The following is a 21245-nucleotide window of genomic DNA, read 5'->3' as shown; positions in this document are numbered from 1 at the left end:
AAAAGTCATTGAAAGTGACAACCAAATTTAATGGTAAATCCTCATTAAAATCATGTCGAGTTTCTTTTGTAGGACCATTGTTATTTCACCTTTCGTTGGTCCCTCGATCAAAAAAGGTTAATTATAGCCAACTTGTTTCACCATTGACTCAATTATTTGATTTTACCTATCAAAACACTATTTTCTGGTCGCGTCCAGAAGTTTAACATCACCATATATAGCTTGAATTATTATGTAAGTGTTTTTCTACCACTATATTCTAGACTTAGCACAAGTTGTTCAGTTTTCACGATTGAAGTTAAAGATAGTTGATCAAAAACAGAAAAAAAGAAGTTAGAGATAGTAAGACATTATAAAAAAATTGATATTGATCAGAAAAACTGGGTGGTATTCTTTTTGCATTGCATATATTCTTTTCCTTAGAAGAGTATAACTTTTTTAACTAAGGTGAAACATATTTGTTAATAGTATATACATCTTCAATGGCACCTATTAATGACATTTTATTATTTGTCATCTATAAATTCTTGAATTTAAAATATGTTTAGCCATTATCTAGTTCATTTGCCACCAAATTTTGGGTGGAATTTTAGGATGTACATGAAAATATAAATTGTATAGCCAGTCGAATACACATGTGGATTTAGAGAAAATTTAATCTTATAATCTGTTGTTTTACATAAAGAAAAATATTTCTCCTTGCTGGAAAATTACACAGCATTTAAATTCATCTGAAATGTTAGCAATTTGTTTGTAGTAATTATATTTGCATCCGTGGAAATATGCTTTCCCTTCTCAGATTTCTACTATTGGGTTAAATGACCTATTTCAATTAGTTAATTACACATTAAATATTTGCTGATTACATTATTCCTCCACTATATAATACTAAGCTTTCTTCGTTTTGATATGCAAACAATTATTTTCTGTTTAAATAATTTCTGGCCATTGTCTAGTTATTTTGTTTTAGACCATTTTCCTTTGTAAAGCATGCTACAAGAATGTCTTTGCATATTGGTGATATGAAGATAAAAAAACTGTTACGGAGATATCAATCACACAAGTACGTGTTTCTTGTTATGATTTCCAATCAGACAAGTATACGTCTTGTCAAAGAAAGATGCTGAAGATACGATATAAAAACAGATCCAATAAGAACTTGATGAACAAAAATAAGTTGACAAAGAATAATAATATATACTATATAGGGTTATTTGTGAAATATATGTATAACGAAAATGAGATGTTTTTTTTTTAAGTAGAAAATGAGATGTTACATTAAAGAATATATTTACTGTGGATTTTTAGTCGGATTCAAATCTTGTTTTGTGCAAATGCACAGTGTAAATGATGACAACAAGCAAATAAATAGTTGAATGAACATTTTGATTTAAGATAAAGAAAAGTCAAGAATGCCCCTGAGCACAAAGATGATAGAGAACAGCAAAGCTCAATGGTCACAGTCATCACAGAAACAGAGAGTCTCAGGTACCTCTTAACTCCAGCATCCAACTTTCAATTTCTGTCTTCTGAACTCCCTATATATCCCGAAACAAAAGGAATTTTGTAAGGGCTTCTGGTTCAACCCAAAGGTCTTTCACCTCTGCTTTTTATGCAAAGGCACGCATCATTATGCATTTAATAAAACTGAACATTTTACATTGACTGAGAGAGACGCATCAATACGAGACTGAGACTTAAGCTCTAGCTAGACCACAACTATGTCAGGTGGAAATCAGTGCCCCAACACCATAGTTATTCAAATTCCGCACAGAATAATATATAATGCAAAATCTTTCTCATAATGGGAAAGGGACTTGACAAGAGAAAGCAAATGGAAATTAAAGAAGAGCACACACTTGATACTTGATGAAAAGAAGAAAGTTTAAATTTTGGGAAGAATCAAACATGTAATTATTTAAATTATATTAGATTTAGGGTCAAGTGGAGATTCTTTTGTGTTAATTTGATAAATGGGTCCATGTGTCACACAAAATTATATATGTTAAATAATGTTGGAATTGAGAGTTAAAATCTTTTTATATTCATATTTGGTTCCCAATAGTGAGTACTTTATAAAGAGTGAGTACTTTATAAAATTTTACATGACAAAAGAATAGAGTGTAAAAATGATGGATTAATTGTCTTTATCCTTCCTTGGGATGACATTAAGAGCGGGGCCTCTTCATGTGCCCCATAATACATTATGAAATTATGTATCACTCTTTTGTCGTATATACATTATGAAATTAGCAATGCATATACTTCTTTTGTATCTGTGTCTGGACGTTTTAAAATTTAAATTGATTAACGACAATTTATTAGCAACTCAAGAATTTGAAATGAAAGAGCCAGAAGTTTGATTTTATAAAATGAAGAGCCAGAATTACCTATGGTATCAATACATATACATAATTATTACTACTTCGCTTGTTTTTTTCTGGTTAGCGGGCTTCAGTTAGCCATTTTCTAAGGAACCTTTTGAAAAGGAGATGATTTTCAATGCAAATTGTATGAATACGATTAAGGTTTTAGGGGGATGTTTGTGTAAGTTATCTAAAATTTTAATTTGAATCAGTTTGAAAGTCAATATTATTTGGAGATTCCGATTAGAAAATATATTTGAAATTTGAACAGAAACTTACCAAATATTTAGCTGTGTAAGAAAATATTTATAAATCTCTATCATATTGGACAATAAATGTTGACAAATGTCTTTACTTTTCTTTATGCATTCGTTTTCCTCTTCAATGGCTAGTTTTATGAGAACTTTGCAAGAATGCTATATATAGGAATCAACTATGTATACACATTTTTTCCGGTTCGTATGACTACTAAGACAAGTTGATCACAAGGGACTTGATTCGAAGTGGCCTGGAGATTATTATATAAACTATTTTTATCCTTCCAGAACGCATTAGGAAAAACAAAGTTACATATAATCAATTCTTCGTATATCAGGAGGATGGTGCATATGATATATTAATACATAGACAGGTCGATATGATACCTGTGAAGACTAAAAACACAAACTGAGAAATGGAAATTAGTTGTTATCAATCCCAATAATTTAGAACAGCTAGAACGTGAGAATATTTCCAACTTCACTCTAGTTTCCGCCGTAAAAAAAGAAGTTTACTCTATATACAAAGTAATTTACTTTTTTTGTTTATTACTCTATATTCTAAATATAATATTATTGAAATATATCATAATTTTATGATAGAATTATTCTATTTTATAATAAAAAATAAAGTGAACAGTAGGAGATAGTGCAAGGATATTGTAAAAACAGAAGTATATTGGACTTTTTTTACAAAATCCAAAATCCCTGTTACATATATCATGCGGCCAATATAAATATTTCGGTCAAATGTTTCAAAGTGACGTTTGTCAACTTTAAAAGTTCCCTCGAGAACTAATATCCTATCACCACAATACGAAGTCAGATTTTTCTCCTTTTTTTTGTTCACAGATTTTTCTCCTTTTTTATATTGGAACAAATTAACAGAGTTGCGAGACAACCTTTTCTGTTAAAGGGTTTGTTGCGGGAGACAACATGCAAGTCAACATATACAAACTCATAGCTCATTTTGTTTCGAACCCCTAAGATTGTTTTTCCAAAAAAAAAAACCCTAAGATTGTCTTAATTTATACTATCAGTTGTATATCTATTATATCAGTTGTTTATTTACAAACCCATATTGTTTATTTATTATATCAGTTGCTAAAAAGGGTTATTTATTATATCTTAAATACGACTATATAATTAGACTAGACAGTGTCTTAAGAATCCAAGATATGAAATGTTATTTCCATATTTTATGGATCCATATTATCAGTAATTATTTTACACTTTTATTTATATATTTAACTGTTATTTTTTGTTTATATACAGTAATTAGTTCCATATAATGGTTTTTCAGTTGCCATGAGGTCTTGATCTTTGGAGTAGTCGAACGGATGGTATAGATGGATGACATATTTGGTGACTTTCCCCAACACACACATAAGAGAGACAATATCATCACAATGATATACGTTTTCCACCACAACAACTTAAAAGAGAATTTAAGTTGTGTGTTGACCGACCGGTCCTTCCACAAGAACCTAATTTCTTATGCTCATCCACTTCTCGTTTACTGTGGATTTTCCATCAACATTCGAATCAACAGCTCACAAAATTCAGTTTGGGTTCCACTTCCTCTCTCTCTCTCTCTCTCTCTCTTCTCTCTCTCTCTCTCTCCTCTCTCTCTCTCTCTCTCTCTCTCTCTCTCTCTCTCTCCTCTCTCTCTCTCTCTATATATATATATATATAATATATATATATATATATATATATATATATATATCTCAGTATACATAGCTATACTTTTTTTTGAACAACGTATACATACCTATACTATTTCACAATAACCCTACAACTCGAGGCTACAAGTCAAAAAGTTCGATCGACCTCAGCCGATGGTTTGCATTCAAAGCGTAGAGATAGATTATTGGTGGACACTTAGAGCATCATTATCGCGGTTGTTTAGGTGGGTAGCTTAACTTAATTGGAATTAAAAATAAAAGAAAATTCCCTATTTAACTAAACAACGTCGCTTAATTAGGCGTTCTAAACAACGTCGCTTACCGGACACGCGTCGCACATAGACGATTTGTACTCTCTGTCTTCTCTATCTCTCTCCCCACTTCGTGTACTCCGTCGGTTTCCATTCCAAATCGTGGTGATTGATCTCTTCTCTCCATTTCGACTCAGTCGACGATTCCGGGTCTCGTATTTGATCTTTCGCTGGTCGGTGTCTCCGTCGGTGTCTCTCTCGTGGTTGTCGTCGACGAATCCGCCTATCATCTGTGATCTCTCCTTGATACAGAGTATCACTCGGCGTCTCTCTCGGAGTCCCTCCTCGACGACTCTGCTTCTGTTCCTTCATCAACGATTAAACCATCCGTCTCTCTATCGACGGTTCTCCTCGACGGTCGGTCGAATCGAATCGAAAGGTAAAGCTCTGTTATTTGTTTCTATGTCTGAATCCTTTAATTCATGCTTGTCTTAAATTGAGCTTACATATCGGTCAATTTGTGATTATGTCTCTAGTGATTCATGTCTCTGACATTGTGTGCTTTACTTGACGTATTTGGGGCTTTGCAAGATGCTTGAGCCTAACCGTGAGCGCTTTAACCGTGGTTGTAACTGGTAAGGTGGTGGTTATGGTTCTATCTTTCTTCTTCCTACTTCGATTGTAATGTCTGGTGCATTTTATGATTCATGTCTCCATCATTTTGTGCTTGCAGGATATTAACAGGACTACCGTTTTCAACTGATGCAAAGTTGAAACAGTCGCAAGCCATACTTTTATAAAGTCTAGACTTGTGTAGTCACAGTCTTCTGTCTATGTCTTCTCTCATGTGTAGTTACTTTTTAATCTTGTGTAGTCACTTGTTTACTAGTGACTTGTGTACTCTCATTCTCTATATAAAGTTTCTGATCAGCACTTTTGTTTTCTCATCACTTTTGTATTCTCACCAAACAAAACATTATAAAGTTCATGTTCTCTTCTTCTCTCGTTTTGGTTGGTTTGGTACGGTGAGAAGGATATGAAATGTTTGGATCGTTTGGTATGGTGAGGAGAGGAGGAAAGAAAAGGAGAATTAAGCAACCTAAAATAAGAGCCTTGCAATGGAGGAATAGAAGTATCAAATTGCTTAGTTAAGTCTTTTACCAAAATTATCTTCTTAAATACTATTATAATAAAATTAAGCAACCTATTATAAGTTGTTGGGTTAATGATGCTCTTAGTATATGAGTTATTATTTGATACTCCCTCCGTTTCAATTTATTTATCGTTCTAGACTTCGACACACAGATTAATAAAACATTTAATTTTGTATATTTACTAGATAAAAACATCATTGCCAATACACCTAACTAGATTTCAACCAATAGAAAAATAGATTAGATTAGAAAATCAATAAATTTTGCATTAAAATAATAAAGCGACACTTATTCTGAAACGAAAATTTTGCTCCAAAACGACATCTAATTCGAAACGGATGGAGTATATAAACTTCAGGAGTTCCACTTGGAGATGACTGTGAAGAGTAGAACTTCTTGGGGTTCATGCTATTTTTGGCTGCATTCAATGCGTTCGTCATCTATTTAGATAACTTTTAGCATATGATATAACATATATAGAGATTATGCTTGTATTTTCGAACACAGTCTAAGTTATTTTTCCAAAAAAAAAACTTGCTCAAATATTTTTCAATTTTTAATATAGTTATAATTAAATATTCAACTGGAAAGAAGTTTTGGGAGCAAAACATTGACACTGACATACAAAAGAAACAACAACAATAGATTAAAAATGTATCTAATCATATTTCACATTTTACTGCAAAATTAAGTAATAAAAAAATAAAAACGATTATTTCACAAATAATTAAATATAGTAATTATTTTTTTGTTTGTTAATTACTGATTTTTCATACTTTATTTTGCAGTAAATTATATAATAGGATTAGAGATGTTTTTACGAGGAAAACTAACAACAACATAAACAAAGCAATCAAGAAAGCAAGGGATTAGGTGTATGAAATAAGTTGAAGGAAGATAACGCATGGCATGTTCCTTCCATGGTTGTCATTTTGACTATTGCAAACATCGAAATTAATCTAAGACTAGATTTTGACCCGCCCTTAAAAGGGCGGGTATATTTTTTGTTTTATAGGTTTTTAGAAATCTAGTTTTATAATATATGTGTTTTTTTGTAATCATAATGTTTTTTCTAAATTATTAGTAAGATATTTTGATAATTGTATTGTATTTATGATGTTGTATAACTATACACTTATGCCATAACCATTTCACACATTAATCTTTTTTGTGGGATATATATGCGGTTTTTTGATGAATTAGATATAAGCAGTATTTTCATACTCGATGTAGACCCGCAGTTTTTTTTTTCTTTTTTGCCAAAAAAAAATATATACCACTTGGCATGGAGAGCACACGGTATTCTTTAGTAAAAGGCGAAAGAATAGTTTGCTTTGTGCTCACTCACCACATGGCTGCGTTAGACCCGCAGTTAAACCGATATATATAGTCGAAAATATATATTTAGTAGATGTTTTTTATTATTATCTAAAAGATTATCATTATCTGAAAAAATTATATATTATGTTATCCAAAAATATTTTACTTAATAATATAAACAGAACTTGTACTCTGTTTTTTTTTGACGAAAGAACTTGTACTCTGTTTATATTCTCCAAGTTCTCGTACTAGGACCATTTATATTGTATGCTGAATTACCATATTTATATTGTATGCTGGATTCGCCATACACAATATTTGCATATCCTTTTACCAAAAAATTAAAATGATTTGCATATCATTGGCCTCACCATATTTTTTTTTGAACAACAACCTCATACGTTAACTGGTAAGAGTTTAATGCAGAGAAGGTAAAAATAGATAGTTTCTCGGCACAGAATCAGCCCGGCTGTTACAAAATGTGAAACATGAGAGAAGCAAATAAAATTAAAGTGCGAAGATAAAAATTTGATATTCTTGAGAACTCCACACAACTCAATAGGAAATTGTTTCGAGTTGATAGTTCTAGTGAGCCCCGGGTTGGTAATGCATTGAAAACTATATAACTTTGCCTCACCATATTTATCAATAAATTAATCTGTATGTTTGGTTTGTCAAAAATTCAAGGTTCGTAATAAATTGAAAAGTATATAATCTTATACAATAAAGTTGACATATCTACTATCTCCTGCGTCCACGTCACTTTGGAAAATGAGGGTTTTTTCGCCACATGTCAACTCGGTATGACATCTGTGTATCCCACGCGTTTCTTTCTTTTAAACACATTCTTGGGGAGTATATTTCTGTAGTTCATAGCCATTCATTAATTGTTCACTGCTTAAGAACAGTGGAAATTGCCAAATTAAACATGATTAATTAGTCCAAATTAAACATGATTAATTAGTCATGTGAATAGTTTAAATTGTTTCCTTGTGTTCTTGATATATATAATTAAATTAGAACGGATACTTAACTATTAATAAACACAATTCACACATACTTCTATGTGATATGGTCTCCTCTTAAATCATACACTTCTTATATTTCAAATTATATAATGTTTTAAAATGTTTATGTTGTCTTAAAATCTAAATTTTTTGAGATTTTAAAGTTAATTTTTATTCTATCTGTTCAATTAGTAAAAGAAAATAAGTTTTCTAATTTTTGTTTACTAATTTAAAACATCATATATTATTATATATTATGAAATAGATGGATATTTATATTTTAATTTGTGAAAGAAAAACGAATAATATAATTTTTTTTTAGTTTTCCAGTAAAATAGTTAAAGAAGAAGAAAATAGCTGAGGGAGACTCTTAATTATTAAGTTGTTTAGAAATATAGTGATCTCTATTTCTCCACGCATCAATCTTAATTATTTAATATCTAAGTGTTTTTTTGTCAACAATATTTAAGTGTTTTGATAGCATCTTTTTAACTTTTTCCACAATCTTGTATATAATAGAAAATTTGAGCTGTCGGGAAATGAAAAACAAAAAGCAATCAATGACATAAAATAATTTCTTGCGATAAGAAAAGAAAAAGGAGAATAAAATGAGTGGGGTACCATTCTTCTCTCTTTTTTCCAAAAGATTTTTCATTTATATTCTTACTAAAAATACATTGGTGAAATCCGACGAAATATATAAATTTTCCCGGAAATCAAGCCCAAACGAGAGAAACGATAAAAAATAGACAACTAAAAACTAACTGGAACAAACTAAACTCCTTCGACTAAACCATAACCTATCAAAAGATAATAGAAATTAAACTTAATTGTCTAACGATAAGCTGAAAATTTGACCACACACATAGCAAAAGAGCATGAACCATAAAAGCTCTTTGTGAAGAGCAGGAACCTTCATCTGAACCACATGTTCAGATGACCACACACCAGCACTATGGCGAAACAAAGACAAAAACCATAAAAAAAACAATACCCGAGAAAACTCACTACTCAACCGCACCTTCATACGGAGCCTCAAAGCGTACAAAATACAATGTTATAAGATTTACAAAAGAAACAGGGGAGCAAACTCCCACCTCCATTGAACATAGCGGCCACCGCTTCCAGAGTTTCACGTCACCAGTGTGTCCAAGGCCAGTTATCGATCCCCTGCCAGTTGACTTCACTTGTAGTCACACACGTAGTTGTCCTGCGGCTGTAAACCTTCAACTCTAAAGAAGAAGATCCACCTCCAAACACTTACCACTGCTAGCTATCCGAGACTCAAACCACCGCAAAGATTCAAGACACACACGTAATCCAACATTCGCGACGGCGATGATAAGAACCAGACTGACGAAAAACAATCCCGTCAAGAACCGCCATTCTGAGAGGAAGAACCATCAACACTTGCACGCTCTTCGAGAATCAATACCAGCCTCCGCCCTGATGACTATCTTCTAATCATCAGTCACCATTTCTAGTGGCGGAGGCAGCTCTATGGGAAATGGATTAGTTGATCTAGGTGGATTTCGTATGTAAAAAAAATTAGCTTATATTTAAAGAACAAAACTGGAAAATATTGCAAAACTAGCTTAGTAAGATTCATGTTCTATGTTAATCGTGAGATTGAACCTCCTAAAACTTTAAAGTTGCAAGAACACAAAAGATAATAAGAACTAACTCTTCTTAATTATTAGATTTAAAAACTCTCTCAAAACTAAATCAATGTGTTTTTTTTATGTTACATATCTCCATAAGAATTCTGTATATAAGAATTAAGCTACTCATTAACGTAATAATAATATGAAAACATAAATCCTAAATTCGATATATTTTCTTTTTTCCTTAACTCACTAAACTCTATTTTACCGAGTTAATTTGCTCCTTAAATTAATTGGAATTATCCAAGAAAACTTCGTCTAGCTTTGCCATTGACCATTCTGTTATCCCCTAACAAAGATCGTTCACTGGCGAGCCACCAGATCTTCGAGCTTTCCTGGAGAATTTCCACTTCAGAAATCCATTTGATCTGCTTAATTAATGTTCATGACGAGAGGACGACATTGGCTTCCCGCGAACATAATATAATATATATTTTGTAAGACAAAACGAAAACAAAAGTGTTACATATTGAAATATTTTTTTGTTCATACAAATTGAGCTGTTTAGTTTAATTTTGTTGGAAATACAAAAACTAGAGACGTTTCTCTAAAAGCCTGATTTAAACTTAAACTAAGATGGGATAGTCATGCTAAGGTTTTGAGAAAACAAGCATTAATTAGGGCTGATTCAAAAACACATGAATTCTTATCAGTTAAATTCTAATAAAATTTGTAATTTTTTTACCTTCGAGAAAACTAGTTTCCAAACTCTCTTACATTTGGACAGTTTTTTTTTTTTTTGCTAAAACATTTGGACAGTTTATGCTAGCTATGCGTTGTTAAAAGAATTACACACTTTGAATCCTTAATCATTCTGTTTAAAGATTAAAGTAAGTATATAACATCTTATTTCTTTTATAAAACACTATTCATAGCTAGTAATAGACCACTTAAGGGTTGACAAGAAAAGACCAATTATTAAAACGAGTGGGGAAACACATAACTCAAGACAGGGCCAAACACGACGACGAGGATGTCTTTCAGAAATGTATTCCCTCAGTTTAAAAATAACAATCATCCGTATCACTTTAAATGGTGTTTAAAAATTTTATTTTTGTTTCATAAATAAGTTATATTCTCACAATTTTACATAAAATTTAATGTCATTTGAAATTTGATCTATGAAACTCATAGATCCTTTCGATTCCATTAGTAATATGTGACCAACTACAAAATATTACATCTTATTTTTATTGATTGAATTAGTTATATTTTATATTACCAAATTAAATTACATAAAAACTTATATTTTCTTAATATTTATGGAAAAACCTTAAACACCTTTTAAAATGATACATATGGAGTATATGTTTTAGAATTTTCATATTTATTAATAAAATATATTAAAATTTAGTAATAAATATATAGCTTTCTATAATTTTATATTTTTATATTTTTAAACCAATAAAATTTTACAAAATGCAACTAATGTTTTTAAACTTTACAATTTTTAATTATTATTTGACAAAAATTATATTTAAAATATAAAAATGTATCTTTTTGAAACAAAATTTTTCTATAGAATATGCATCCTTTTAAAACGGAGAGAGTAATATGTTATATATATGTCCGAAAATTAAAAACAAAAGAAAAATCCGGGAAATAGAATATGTCGATGTGCATAAGAATCATTTTTATTGTGTTTTTTAGAGAAGAAAATAACGTTTTGATGCAAGGTGGACTACAGTAAATAATGTAAATTGAAACGAAGAGAGAGAATGAAAAGACAAGTCAAACGTCAGATTAAACCACTTCCTTATCATACGACTGTCAGTGCTCTTTGTGTTGTCATTCTTTTTTCTCATATTTTTTTCTCACTATCTTTTACCCCTAAATTAAGCAAAGAGATAAATAGCAATTTTTTGACCAAAAAAAAGATAAATAGCAATATTCAAATATTTTGTTTCAAAATAAATATACTCTCACTCGCGCGCATGATGTGGATATACTATCGAGAAATAGTTCGTACAAGATAGAATAATTATAGAAAAATTCATCCAATCATCTCGTCAAAACCTCACAAATCAATTTTTTTGGTCAGTCATAAATTAGACTAATATCAATAGAGTTTTGTATCGGTTTGGTTACTTGAGTTTGGTAATGATACTCAGCTGGTGAATATATAGGTTCGGACCACGACAGCGCCATTATCAGAGCCACGTCTTGACTTATTATTTCGTTGGATGTTTCATATTCTCTACCTGCAGATTGATTTGATTCTTGATATTTTACACGAATAATAAAACATCCTTGTTTTACTTTTATGATAACTGGTATTTTTAGCTATACTTATACAAATATAGTTAAAAATTTAGATCAAACAAATAATAATAAAAATTTAGATCAAACAAACGAATAAAAAATTATTTTCAAAAAAAAAAACAAATAATAATTTGCTACGTTGCTATGATGACATGAAAACGAGTAATCGTATATGCCCTTTAGTGATCACACATGAGAAAAGTAAATTCATCAAAATTTTGATTGTTTTTTTTTTTGAAAAAGAAAAAAAAATTTGATTGTTGCAAAAGTGTATACGATAAAAATTGTTAAAAAAACCGGCTTTTTCATAGAATATGGAGACTAGTCCCATTTTGGTTTAGAATACTCTCATAATATTGAATACTTTGCCAGAAAAATAAAATGAATTCTTTCATAAAATAAAAATAAAATGAATTCAAATCAGATGACAAAAAAAGAGAAAGGTAGAGAAGCGGGTGGGAGGATTGGTCCAACGGTCAAACAGAAACCCATCAAATCAGATTTCACTACAGTGATGAAATTTATTTCACTCCTTCTGTCTTTTAACTTAATTAGGTATGTTCTTACCATTTTAAAATGGTATCCTCCCGGTTTTACCATTTTATCCCATCTCCAGGACACATCCTTGCATTGCATTGGATTGCATATTACACCCGTGTTGTTGTTCAGGCGTTCACATGTTCTGTATCAAGCCAAAAAGACAATTGCCGAGGGTTTTGGTTTTATATATTATCCTACTCAATCAATGCGTCTTGTTATGGAAATCTAATGCTCAAAATAGTAAGATTTTGATCAGTGAGATGCTAATGACGTTGATTATTTATATTTATTTCCATAAGAAGATTAATTTGGCCCATCTTTTCTTCTTTTCTTCTTAATAATTATTTTCCCCTTTTGGTAACCAAATCACTAAATCTCCCCATTGACTAATGCTTTAAATGTGATAAAAAAAAAGAAGAAGACTAAGCTTTAAAATGGCTATCAAGACAAAACAGTACACAGTTTTTAACCATCCTGGTTTAAAACTTTAAAGATGTGAGCCGCCTGGTTCATCCACTCAATCTCTCTCTCTCTCTCTCTCTCTCTCTCTCTCTCTCTCTCTCTCTCTCTCTCTCTCTCTCTCTCTCTCTCTCTCTCTCTCTCTCTCTCTCTCTCTCTCTTCTCTCTCTCTCTCTCTCTCTCTCTCTCTCTCTCTCTCTCTCACACACACACACACACGCACACACACAAAAAATATCTAAGACCACAAAGCATAAGAATCCTTCTTTCTCTCTCTCATAGAAGAGCAAGAAAGCTTCAAAAGATCTTTAAAAGCTTAAGATTTTCTCCCTGCTAATTTTTCTCCTTTTTTCAAATACAAAAGATAATCCTTATCTTCATCCTCTCGCCAGCCAACAAAATCAACCAAAGGAGGCAACTATTTTTCTGTTTTCTGATTATTATTTTTTTTTTCGCCTAAGAGTTCTTGCTAAACCCTAACTTTTCCTAAAGAGACTTGAAGAATCAAGAAATGAGCAGCCTCGAGGAATCCCTGAGATCTCTGTCGTTAGATTTCCTAAACCTTCTAATCAACGGTCAAGCTTTCTCCGACGTAACCTTCAGCGTTGAAGGTCGTCTAGTTCACGCTCACCGTTGCATCCTCGCCGCTCGGAGTCTTTTCTTCCGAAAATTCTTCTGTGGGACCGACCCACCACAACCCGGTGCAGGCATAGACCCGACCCGACATGGATCAGTACCCGTTAGCCCAACAAGAGGCTCCCAGGCCCCAGCTGGAGTCATACCAGTGAACTCAGTCGGTTACGAGGTGTTTCTTTTGCTGCTTCAGTTTCTTTATAGCGGACAAGTTTCGATCGTGCCGCAGAAACACGAGCCGAGGCCTAACTGTGGAGAGAGAGGATGTTGGCATACCCATTGCTCAGCCGCCGTCGATCTTGCTCTTGATACTCTCGCCGCCTCTCGTTACTTCGGCGTCGAGCAGCTCGCATCGCTCACTCAGGTTTCTCTCTCTCTTGACTCAGTTTACTTCTCCATGCACATCCTAAGGGAAGAACATGTTTCCACTTCTTTGTTGTTCTGCTCTTTTTAGGTTTTGTTTCTTCCGTGGTTAATAGTTTTAATCTGTTATGGTTTCAAATCGCTTTTCAATTATATGTTAACTAATCTTTACTGTTATCTTAATTTCATGTATAAATGAGTATTTTCTTGCGAAGAAACCATCTTCCCAAATTTTCCAAAATTAGAAAACGTTAGTTTAGTTGCACGGATGTGCATTTAATTTTCCCCAAAGTAGAAACTTTGAAGAGCTATATCATGTAGTTGGATCTATTCACTTATGTAGTCTTAATTAATTTCTTATAACAATCCCACTATTCCCTCAATTTTAATTTCCTCCATTTGTGTGTTTCGATAATAATCCATACATAACGAGTGAAACCTACTCCACCATAAAAAAATCCATCTGAGATGACTATTGGAGTATTGTGGATAACTCCTATATTACTTTAGATAATGATGTATATATTGTAGTCCTTATCTTTAGGATTCACTTCATGTATATATATGAGGCAATTGCCTTCGTAATGAATAACACAAATCTTCTATTCTATTCTCTACGTTCTCTGTGATTTCATGGTATCAGAGCAAACAAACTAAAAACCCTATTTTTTTCTTTCATAACGTGTTTCTTATCTAACAAGAAACATGGCTGCAACTTCAGCAGCTCTAACCACTACATCTCTACCTAGTATTACTCCTCTTGATACTACCAGCGTCTACTATCTCCATCCTTCGGATAATCCAGGAGCACTAATCACCTCTGTTTTGCTTCGAGGTGATAACTATTCAGAATGGGCAATCGAGCTATCCAATTCTATTCAAGCAAAGCGCAAGTTGGACTTCTTAACCGGAACGATTCTTAAACCTTCAGCAGAACCAGATCTCTCACGTTGGCTTGCAGTCAACTCTATGCTGGTAGGATGGATCCGAACTTCCATAGATCCCAAGGTGAGATCGACAGTTTCGTTTGTCTCTGAGGCGCACAAGCTTTGGGAAAACCTGCAACAACGATTCTCTGTCAGGAATGGTGTCCGTATTCATCAGTTGCGTGATGAAATAAATACTTGTCAACAGCAGGGGCATACAGTGATTGAGTATTACGGACGTCTCTCGAAACTATGGGAAGAACTTGATAATATCAAAACTACTCGTGCTTGCTCGTGTGAAGCTTCAGCTGATATTGAAAAAGAGAGAGCAGAGATACGTGTCCACAAGTTTCTGTTCGGGTTGGATGAATCTCGATTCAGAAATATACGTTCTCAAATTATTGATGAGGATCCTCTACCAGATATCAATATTGTCTATGCTCGAGTAATACGGGAGGAACAGCACAATAATACCGTGCGACTTAAGGAAACCACATCAGACGCAATGGGTTTCATGGCACAAACTGATCTCTCTAAGACCAATCTACAAAAGGCGTCGTCTCCATCCTTTCGTCCTCGTGATCCTACTCGGTCCTGTTCCCATTGTTCTCGAACAGGTCATGACAATACAGAGTGTTTTCTTCTTCATGGATACCCGGAGTGGTGGCTTGAACAAAGGAAAACGTCTACTGCTCGTGGCTCTTCTTATGGTTCTTCTCAGCGAGGAAGGGGAGGACGGGTGTCTAACTCTGGTAATCGTGGACGTGGACGTGCTAACTCAAGTCAAGTTGTCTCCAATAACACCACGACAACCTCTTTGAATGATCCGATTGCTCAGATTACGCAACTACTTCAGCAGCTTCAGAGTAATCAGTCTTCCATCTCTACCGAAAAACTCTCTGGTAAAACAACTCTTGCAGATGTTATTATAGATACAGGTGCCTCGCATCATATGACGGGTAACCTGGCTCTTCTCACTAATGTAACCGATATTATGCCTTCCTCGGTTAAGTTTCCGAATGGACGGTTCTCGCAGGCAAAGAAAAAGGGCACACTTGTTCTAAGCAAAGATTACTTCCTTTCAGATGTTCTCTTTGTGCCAGATTTCAATTGCACTTTAATCTCCGTGTCTCGTTTACTTAAACAAACCGGGTGCATTGCCATCTTCACTGATACTTTGTGTGTTTTGCAGGACCGTTTTACGAAGACCCTGATTGGAACGGGTGAAGAACGAGAGGGGGTGTACTACTTCACGGGTGTCAAGGCTGCACGAGTCCATCAAGCTGGTGTTAAGAATTCTTCTACCTCCGAACTGTGGCATCGTCGGCTTGGGCATCCTTCTTATCGGATTTTGTCAGCTTTACCTATTTTAGATAGTTTGGTGTTTGATTCTGAGCAAGCTGCGTCTTGTGAGATTTGTTTTCGTGCTAAGCAAACACGTCATAGTTTTCCTGAAAGTTCTAATAAAGCAGTTGAGCCGTTTTCTTTAATACATTGTGATATTTGGGGTCCATATCGAACTCCATCCTCTTCTGGTGCACGCTATTTCTTAACTATAGTTGATGATTACTCACGAGCTGTTTGGACTTACTTGATGTTAGAGAAGTCTGAGGTAGCTAATTTGCTGCGTGAGTTTATTGCTCTGGCCGAGAGACAATTTGGGAAACTAGTAAAAACGGTACGGTCAGATAATGGATCTGAATTCTTGGTTCTCAAGTCGTTTTCAAGCAACAAGGGATTGAGCTTCAAACATCATGTGTTAATACTCCGCAACAGAATGGACGAGTTGAGCGTAAGCACCGCCATATCTTAAATGTTGCGCGAGCATGTCTCTTTCAGGCTCGTTTACCGGTCACTTTTTGGGGAGAAAGTATTCTAACTGCAAGTCACCTTATTAATAGAACGCCATCAAAGATCCTTAGTGGCAAGACCCCTTACGAGCTTCTCTTTGGCAAACAACCTGACTATAACAAACTTCGTGTATTTGGCTGCCTGTGTTACTCCCATCGTCAGGTGCGAGATAAAGATAAGTTTGGCGACAGAAGTAGGAAGTGCCTCTTTGTCGGCTATCCATATGGAAAGAAAGCTTGGAGATTGTATGATCTAACTACACATGAATTCTTTGAGAGTAGGGACGTTGTCTTCTCTGAAACAAAATTTCCTGGAGTGGATACAGGGGAATATGTTACTCCGCCTCTACATACATTCGACCCTACCATCGACGACTGGCTCTTCCCTACCTCTGACTTAAGGGGGAGTTTAGTGTCACCTGTACCCGAAGCTCCAGTTACAGGACCTGCAACTGCATCTTCCTCGCTCCCGCTACCTACCAACTCTACTCCATCCACGCCTACCACCTCTGTTTTGAATGACCTCTCTGCTATGACTCCTAATTCTCCTCCTCCTGCACCTCCAGCTTCGCCTGATGAAGTGCACGCCACGTCTCCTGGAATTCCAGAGATCTTAGGTCGTGGTCACAGGTGCAAGAATCCGTCTGTGTTACTCAAGGACTTCGTGACACACTCTGCTACTCTACACCCCCCTCTCGCTCACTCTACATCTGATCATGGGTCTCCGCAAACGGTCATAGGTAACACACCTTACCCTATCTCCAGTTATATTTCTGATCATGTTTTCTCAGAATCACATAAGGTGTTTATGGCTGCCATTATTAACGATGATGTTCCAAAGAGTTTTAAGGAAGCAGTGAAGCATAAAATTTGGAATGATGCGATGCATACGGAGGTTGATGCGTTTGAAGCTAATGATACGTGGGATGTGACTACACTTCCGCCAGGCAAGAAGGCGCTTACTAACCAGTGGCTTTACTCTAACAAGTACAATGCAAATGGAACTATCGAACGTCGTAAAGCCCGACTGGTGGTACGCGGTAATCATCAAATTGAGGGAGAGGATTTTACAGATACTTTCGCACCGGTCGCCAAGATGTCTACTGTCCGTATTATACTCAAGCTTGCAGCAACTAAGAACTGGCATGTCCATCAAATGGATGTGAGTAATGCTTTTCTTCACGGCGATCTTGACGAAGAAATATATATGAAGCTCCCTCAGGGATTTACTGCTTCTGATCCTAATATGGTGTGTCGTCTAAAGAAGTCTCTTTATGGTCTCCGCCAAGCACCAAGGTGTTGGTACTCTAAACTAACGACAGCACTTGAGGAGTTTGGTTTCTCTCATGAATATGCTGATCACTCGTTATTTTCTAAAGTCCGTGGATCTACATGTCTCCATATCCTCGTCTACGTGGATGACTTTATCATTGCCAGCAATGATGCTACAGCACTTCAGGAGTTTAAAGACTACCGCCATCGTTGTTTCCGAATGAAGGACTTAGGCAAATTAAAGTTCTTCCTTGGCTTTGAGGTGGCTCGCAACGCCTCTGGTTTCTATCTCTCGCAACGGAAATATGCTCTAGATATTATAGCGGAAACTGGCTTATTAGGTGCGAAACCATCACCAGTTCCTATGGAACTCAATCATCAACTCGCCCGAGCAGAGGGTCCATTGGCAAATGCTGCCCAATACCGTCGTCTTGTTGGTCGGTTAATCTATCTTACTAATACACGTCCTGATCTTGGTTACTCTATTCACATTCTTGCTCAGTTCATGCAAAAGCCTCTCTTACCTCATTGGGAAGCAGCTTTGAAAGTGGTTCGTTACCTTAAGGGCAGTGCTGGTCAAGGAATTTTCTTAAAGGCGGATGACTCTCTTGATATAAGCATCTACTGTGATGCAGATTGGGGAGCATGTCCTCTCAGTCGACGTTCCCTGAGTGCATATATTACTTTTCTTGGTGAGACACCGGTTACTTGGCAAACTAAGAAGCAGGATACCGTGTATTTATCTTCGGCTGAATCTGAGTACAGGGCTATGTCAGTGGCTGTTAAGGAACTTAAGTGGTTTAAGAATCTCTTTGATTCGTTTGGCATTCCGCCTCTTCTGCCTATGAAACTATACTGTGATAGTAAATCTGCTCTGCATATAGCTGCAAATCCTGTCTTTCATGAAAGGACTAAACATGTTGAACGAGATTGTCATCATGTGCGCGATGCTCTCAAGTCCAAGTTTATCTCTACAGAACATGTTACCTCTAAGAATCAATTGGCGGACATTCTTACCAAGCCTCTACCGCGTCCTCTGTTCGAAAATATCTTATCCAAGTTGGCTGTTCGAAATCTTACACTTCCAACTTGAGGGGGAGTATTGGAGTATTGTGGATAACTCCTATATTACTTTAGATAATGATGTATATATTGTAGTCCTTATCTTTAGGATTCACTTCATGTATATATATGAGGCAATTGCCTTCGTAATGAATAACACAAATCTTCTATTCTATTCTCTACGTTCTCTGTGATTTCAATGACAGCAAAATGAAAAAAAAAACATAACCTAATTTGGGAAATAATACCCATTTGCTAAAAATGTCGGTTCTTTGTATATAACACTAACCAATAAACTATTTGTATTATTGGCAGAAACAACTAGTAAGCATGGTGGAGAAAGCCTCAATAGAAGATGTGATGAAAGTGTTAATAGCATCAAGGAAGCAAGACATGCATCAGTTATGGACCACTTGCTCTCACTTAGTAGCCAAATCAGGTCTCCCACCAGAGATTCTAGCCAAGCATCTCACCATGGATGTTGTCGCCAAGATTGAAGAGCTTCGTCTCAAATCTTCAATAGCTCGACGTTCTCTAATGCCACATCACCACCAACATGATCTCACCGTTGCTCAAGACCTCGAAGATCAAAAGATAAGAAGGATGAGACGAGCTTTGGATTCATCAGATGTGGAGCTAGTTAAGCTAATGGTTATGGGAGAAGGACTCAATCTTGATGAGTCATTAGCATTGCATTACGCTGTTGAAAGCTGTAGTAGAGAAGTTGTGAAGGCTTTGCTTGAACTTGGAGCAGCCGATGTGAATTACCCGGCAGGTTCCGCTGGGAAAACACCGTTGCACATCGCCGCTGAAATGGTCTCTCCTGACATGGTGGCTGTTCTGTTAGACCACCATGCCGATCCAAATGTAAGGACGGTCGGTGGAATCACTCCTCTTGATATCCTTAGGACGTTAACTTCTGATTTCTTGTTCAAGGGGGCAGTTCCTGGATTGACTCACATTGAACCGAACAAGCTAAGGCTCTGCCTTGAGCTTGTTCAATCTGCTGCGATGGTGATATCTCGAGAAGAAGGAAACAATAATGATCACAACAACACGATTTACTCTCAGATGAACGATGAGCGCAATAGCGGAAGTAGTGGAGGAAGTAATAACAATTTGGATTCAAGATTTGTGTATCTCAATCTTGGGGCTGGTGCGGGTCAGATGGGTCCGGGTCGGGATCATGGAGACGACCATAACAGTCAGAGGGAAGGTATGAGTCGACATCATCATGACCCATCTACTATGTATCATAACCATCATCAACATCACTTCTAGTTCTCTTTCAGTCTCTGTCTCGGCCATTAAGACACAATCTATATTTATTATTTATTAATTTAGTTCTTTGTATTTTCATATATTTTCTTTTGGTTATGGAAATGCGGACATACAAGTAGAGTACGAAGAAGAGTGGCATAGAAGATTTTAAGATCATGCATTATATAACTAAAAGACTTAGGTTATTTGATTTTTTTATCTATTTCTCTAGAAATGTTTAATCTAGTTCTCTGTAATTGTATTGATTAGTCCTTTGTTTAATTTTGCCATCAATTAATTCCTTATCTTTCTACCCTGATCTCTCGATATTTCCAGAAATATGTGTATGCATACCAATAAATTATATTGGGGACACTTCAAAATTATTATTTTATTTTTTTGTCGTCCACTTCAAATTATTTAAATTTAACATAGTTTCTGTCACAGAAAATGTTGTATGGTTAAGAAATTGTCAGATTTACCTATCACGAAAATAATTTCACATTGTTTGTTTTATCCTTGATTCGAGAACTGTCTTTAGATTGAAGTTTTTGTATGTATTTGCATCAGCAATGTCTTATTGAGTATATAAATATAACCATATTATTATACATACACAACAGAAATATACCATTCTTTATAGTTTTTTCATCACTTGGAAAAGTTTGAATAGTTTTTATATATTTGTTGTGTGGCTGATTATCCATCGTCGTTTGAGACGGTAAGCAATTCACACATTCCACATGCACTGTCGATTGTTGTATATCATAACTTTTTGGGACGTGTTAATCATAAAACAGGTAATATTAGAAAATAATTGTTGTCGAAATTAGCTATCTTCATGTTTTGCATCTAATCATATTTCCAAAAGTAGGATTATGAGCTGATATCTTTATATCGTTTGTCTTTCT

General features: G+C 35.0%; 2 protein-coding genes, 1 long non-coding RNA gene and 1 other non-coding gene across 5 annotated transcripts; 3 read left to right on the top strand and 1 right to left on the bottom strand.

Annotated features, from left to right (window-relative positions):
* The first annotated feature begins 4601 nt into the window (after positions 1–4601).
* Positions 4602–6626, top strand: LOC130495453 (uncharacterized). 2 transcript variants are annotated; one of them, XR_008934721.1, is made up of 4 exons: positions 4602–5001; positions 5099–5197; positions 5296–5709; positions 6505–6626. It is a non-coding gene; the product is annotated as an uncharacterized LOC130495453 (long non-coding RNA). The 2 variants fall into 2 exon arrangements; XR_008934720.1 differs by lacking the exon at positions 6505–6626 and having other exon boundaries at positions 4608–5001; positions 5296–5816.
* Positions 6627–6954: 328 nt separating this feature from the next.
* On the bottom strand, positions 6955–7073 carry LOC130497137 (U5 spliceosomal RNA). The gene has a single exon (XR_008936150.1). It is a non-coding gene; the product is annotated as a U5 spliceosomal RNA (small nuclear RNA).
* A 6097-nt stretch (positions 7074–13170) lies between these two features.
* On the top strand, positions 13171–20653 carry LOC130497091 (regulatory protein NPR5-like). Its single transcript, XM_056990023.1, has 2 exons — positions 13171–13965; positions 19390–20653. Exons 1-2 carry the CDS (start codon positions 13480–13482, stop codon positions 20353–20355), a joined length of 1452 nt encoding a protein of 483 aa, XP_056846003.1. The 5' UTR covers positions 13171–13479; the 3' UTR covers positions 20356–20653.
* On the top strand, positions 13973–16219 carry LOC130497092 (uncharacterized). Its single transcript, XM_056990024.1, has 2 exons — positions 13973–15792; positions 16083–16219. Exons 1-2 carry the CDS (start codon positions 14670–14672, stop codon positions 16115–16117), a joined length of 1158 nt encoding a protein of 385 aa, XP_056846004.1. The 5' UTR covers positions 13973–14669; the 3' UTR covers positions 16118–16219.
* Positions 20654–21245: the final 592 nt, after the last annotated feature.

This window comes from Raphanus sativus, chromosome 6 (genome assembly GCF_000801105.2).
Source record: "Raphanus sativus cultivar WK10039 chromosome 6, ASM80110v3, whole genome shotgun sequence".
NCBI lineage: Eukaryota > Viridiplantae > Streptophyta > Magnoliopsida > Brassicales > Brassicaceae > Raphanus > Raphanus sativus.
This window is presented reverse-complemented; position numbering and strand designations above follow the sequence as displayed.

What these genes read in the sequence shown, in the direction of transcription:
- LOC130497092 (XM_056990024.1), top strand. Translation starts at nt 14,670, where the DNA reads ATGGCTGCAACTTCAGCAGCTCTAACCACTACATCTCTACCTAGTATT. An exon ending in CTCTACCGAAAAACTCTCTG is followed by an intron (nt 15,793 to 16,082) that starts GTAAAACAACTC and finishes TGTGTTTTGCAG; the next exon opens with GACCGTTTTACGAAGACCCT.
- LOC130497091 (XM_056990023.1), top strand. Translation starts at nt 13,480, where the DNA reads ATGAGCAGCCTCGAGGAATCCCTGAGATCTCTGTCGTTAGATTTCCTA. An exon ending in AGCTCGCATCGCTCACTCAG is followed by an intron (nt 13,966 to 19,389) that starts GTTTCTCTCTCT and finishes TATTATTGGCAG; the next exon opens with AAACAACTAGTAAGCATGGT.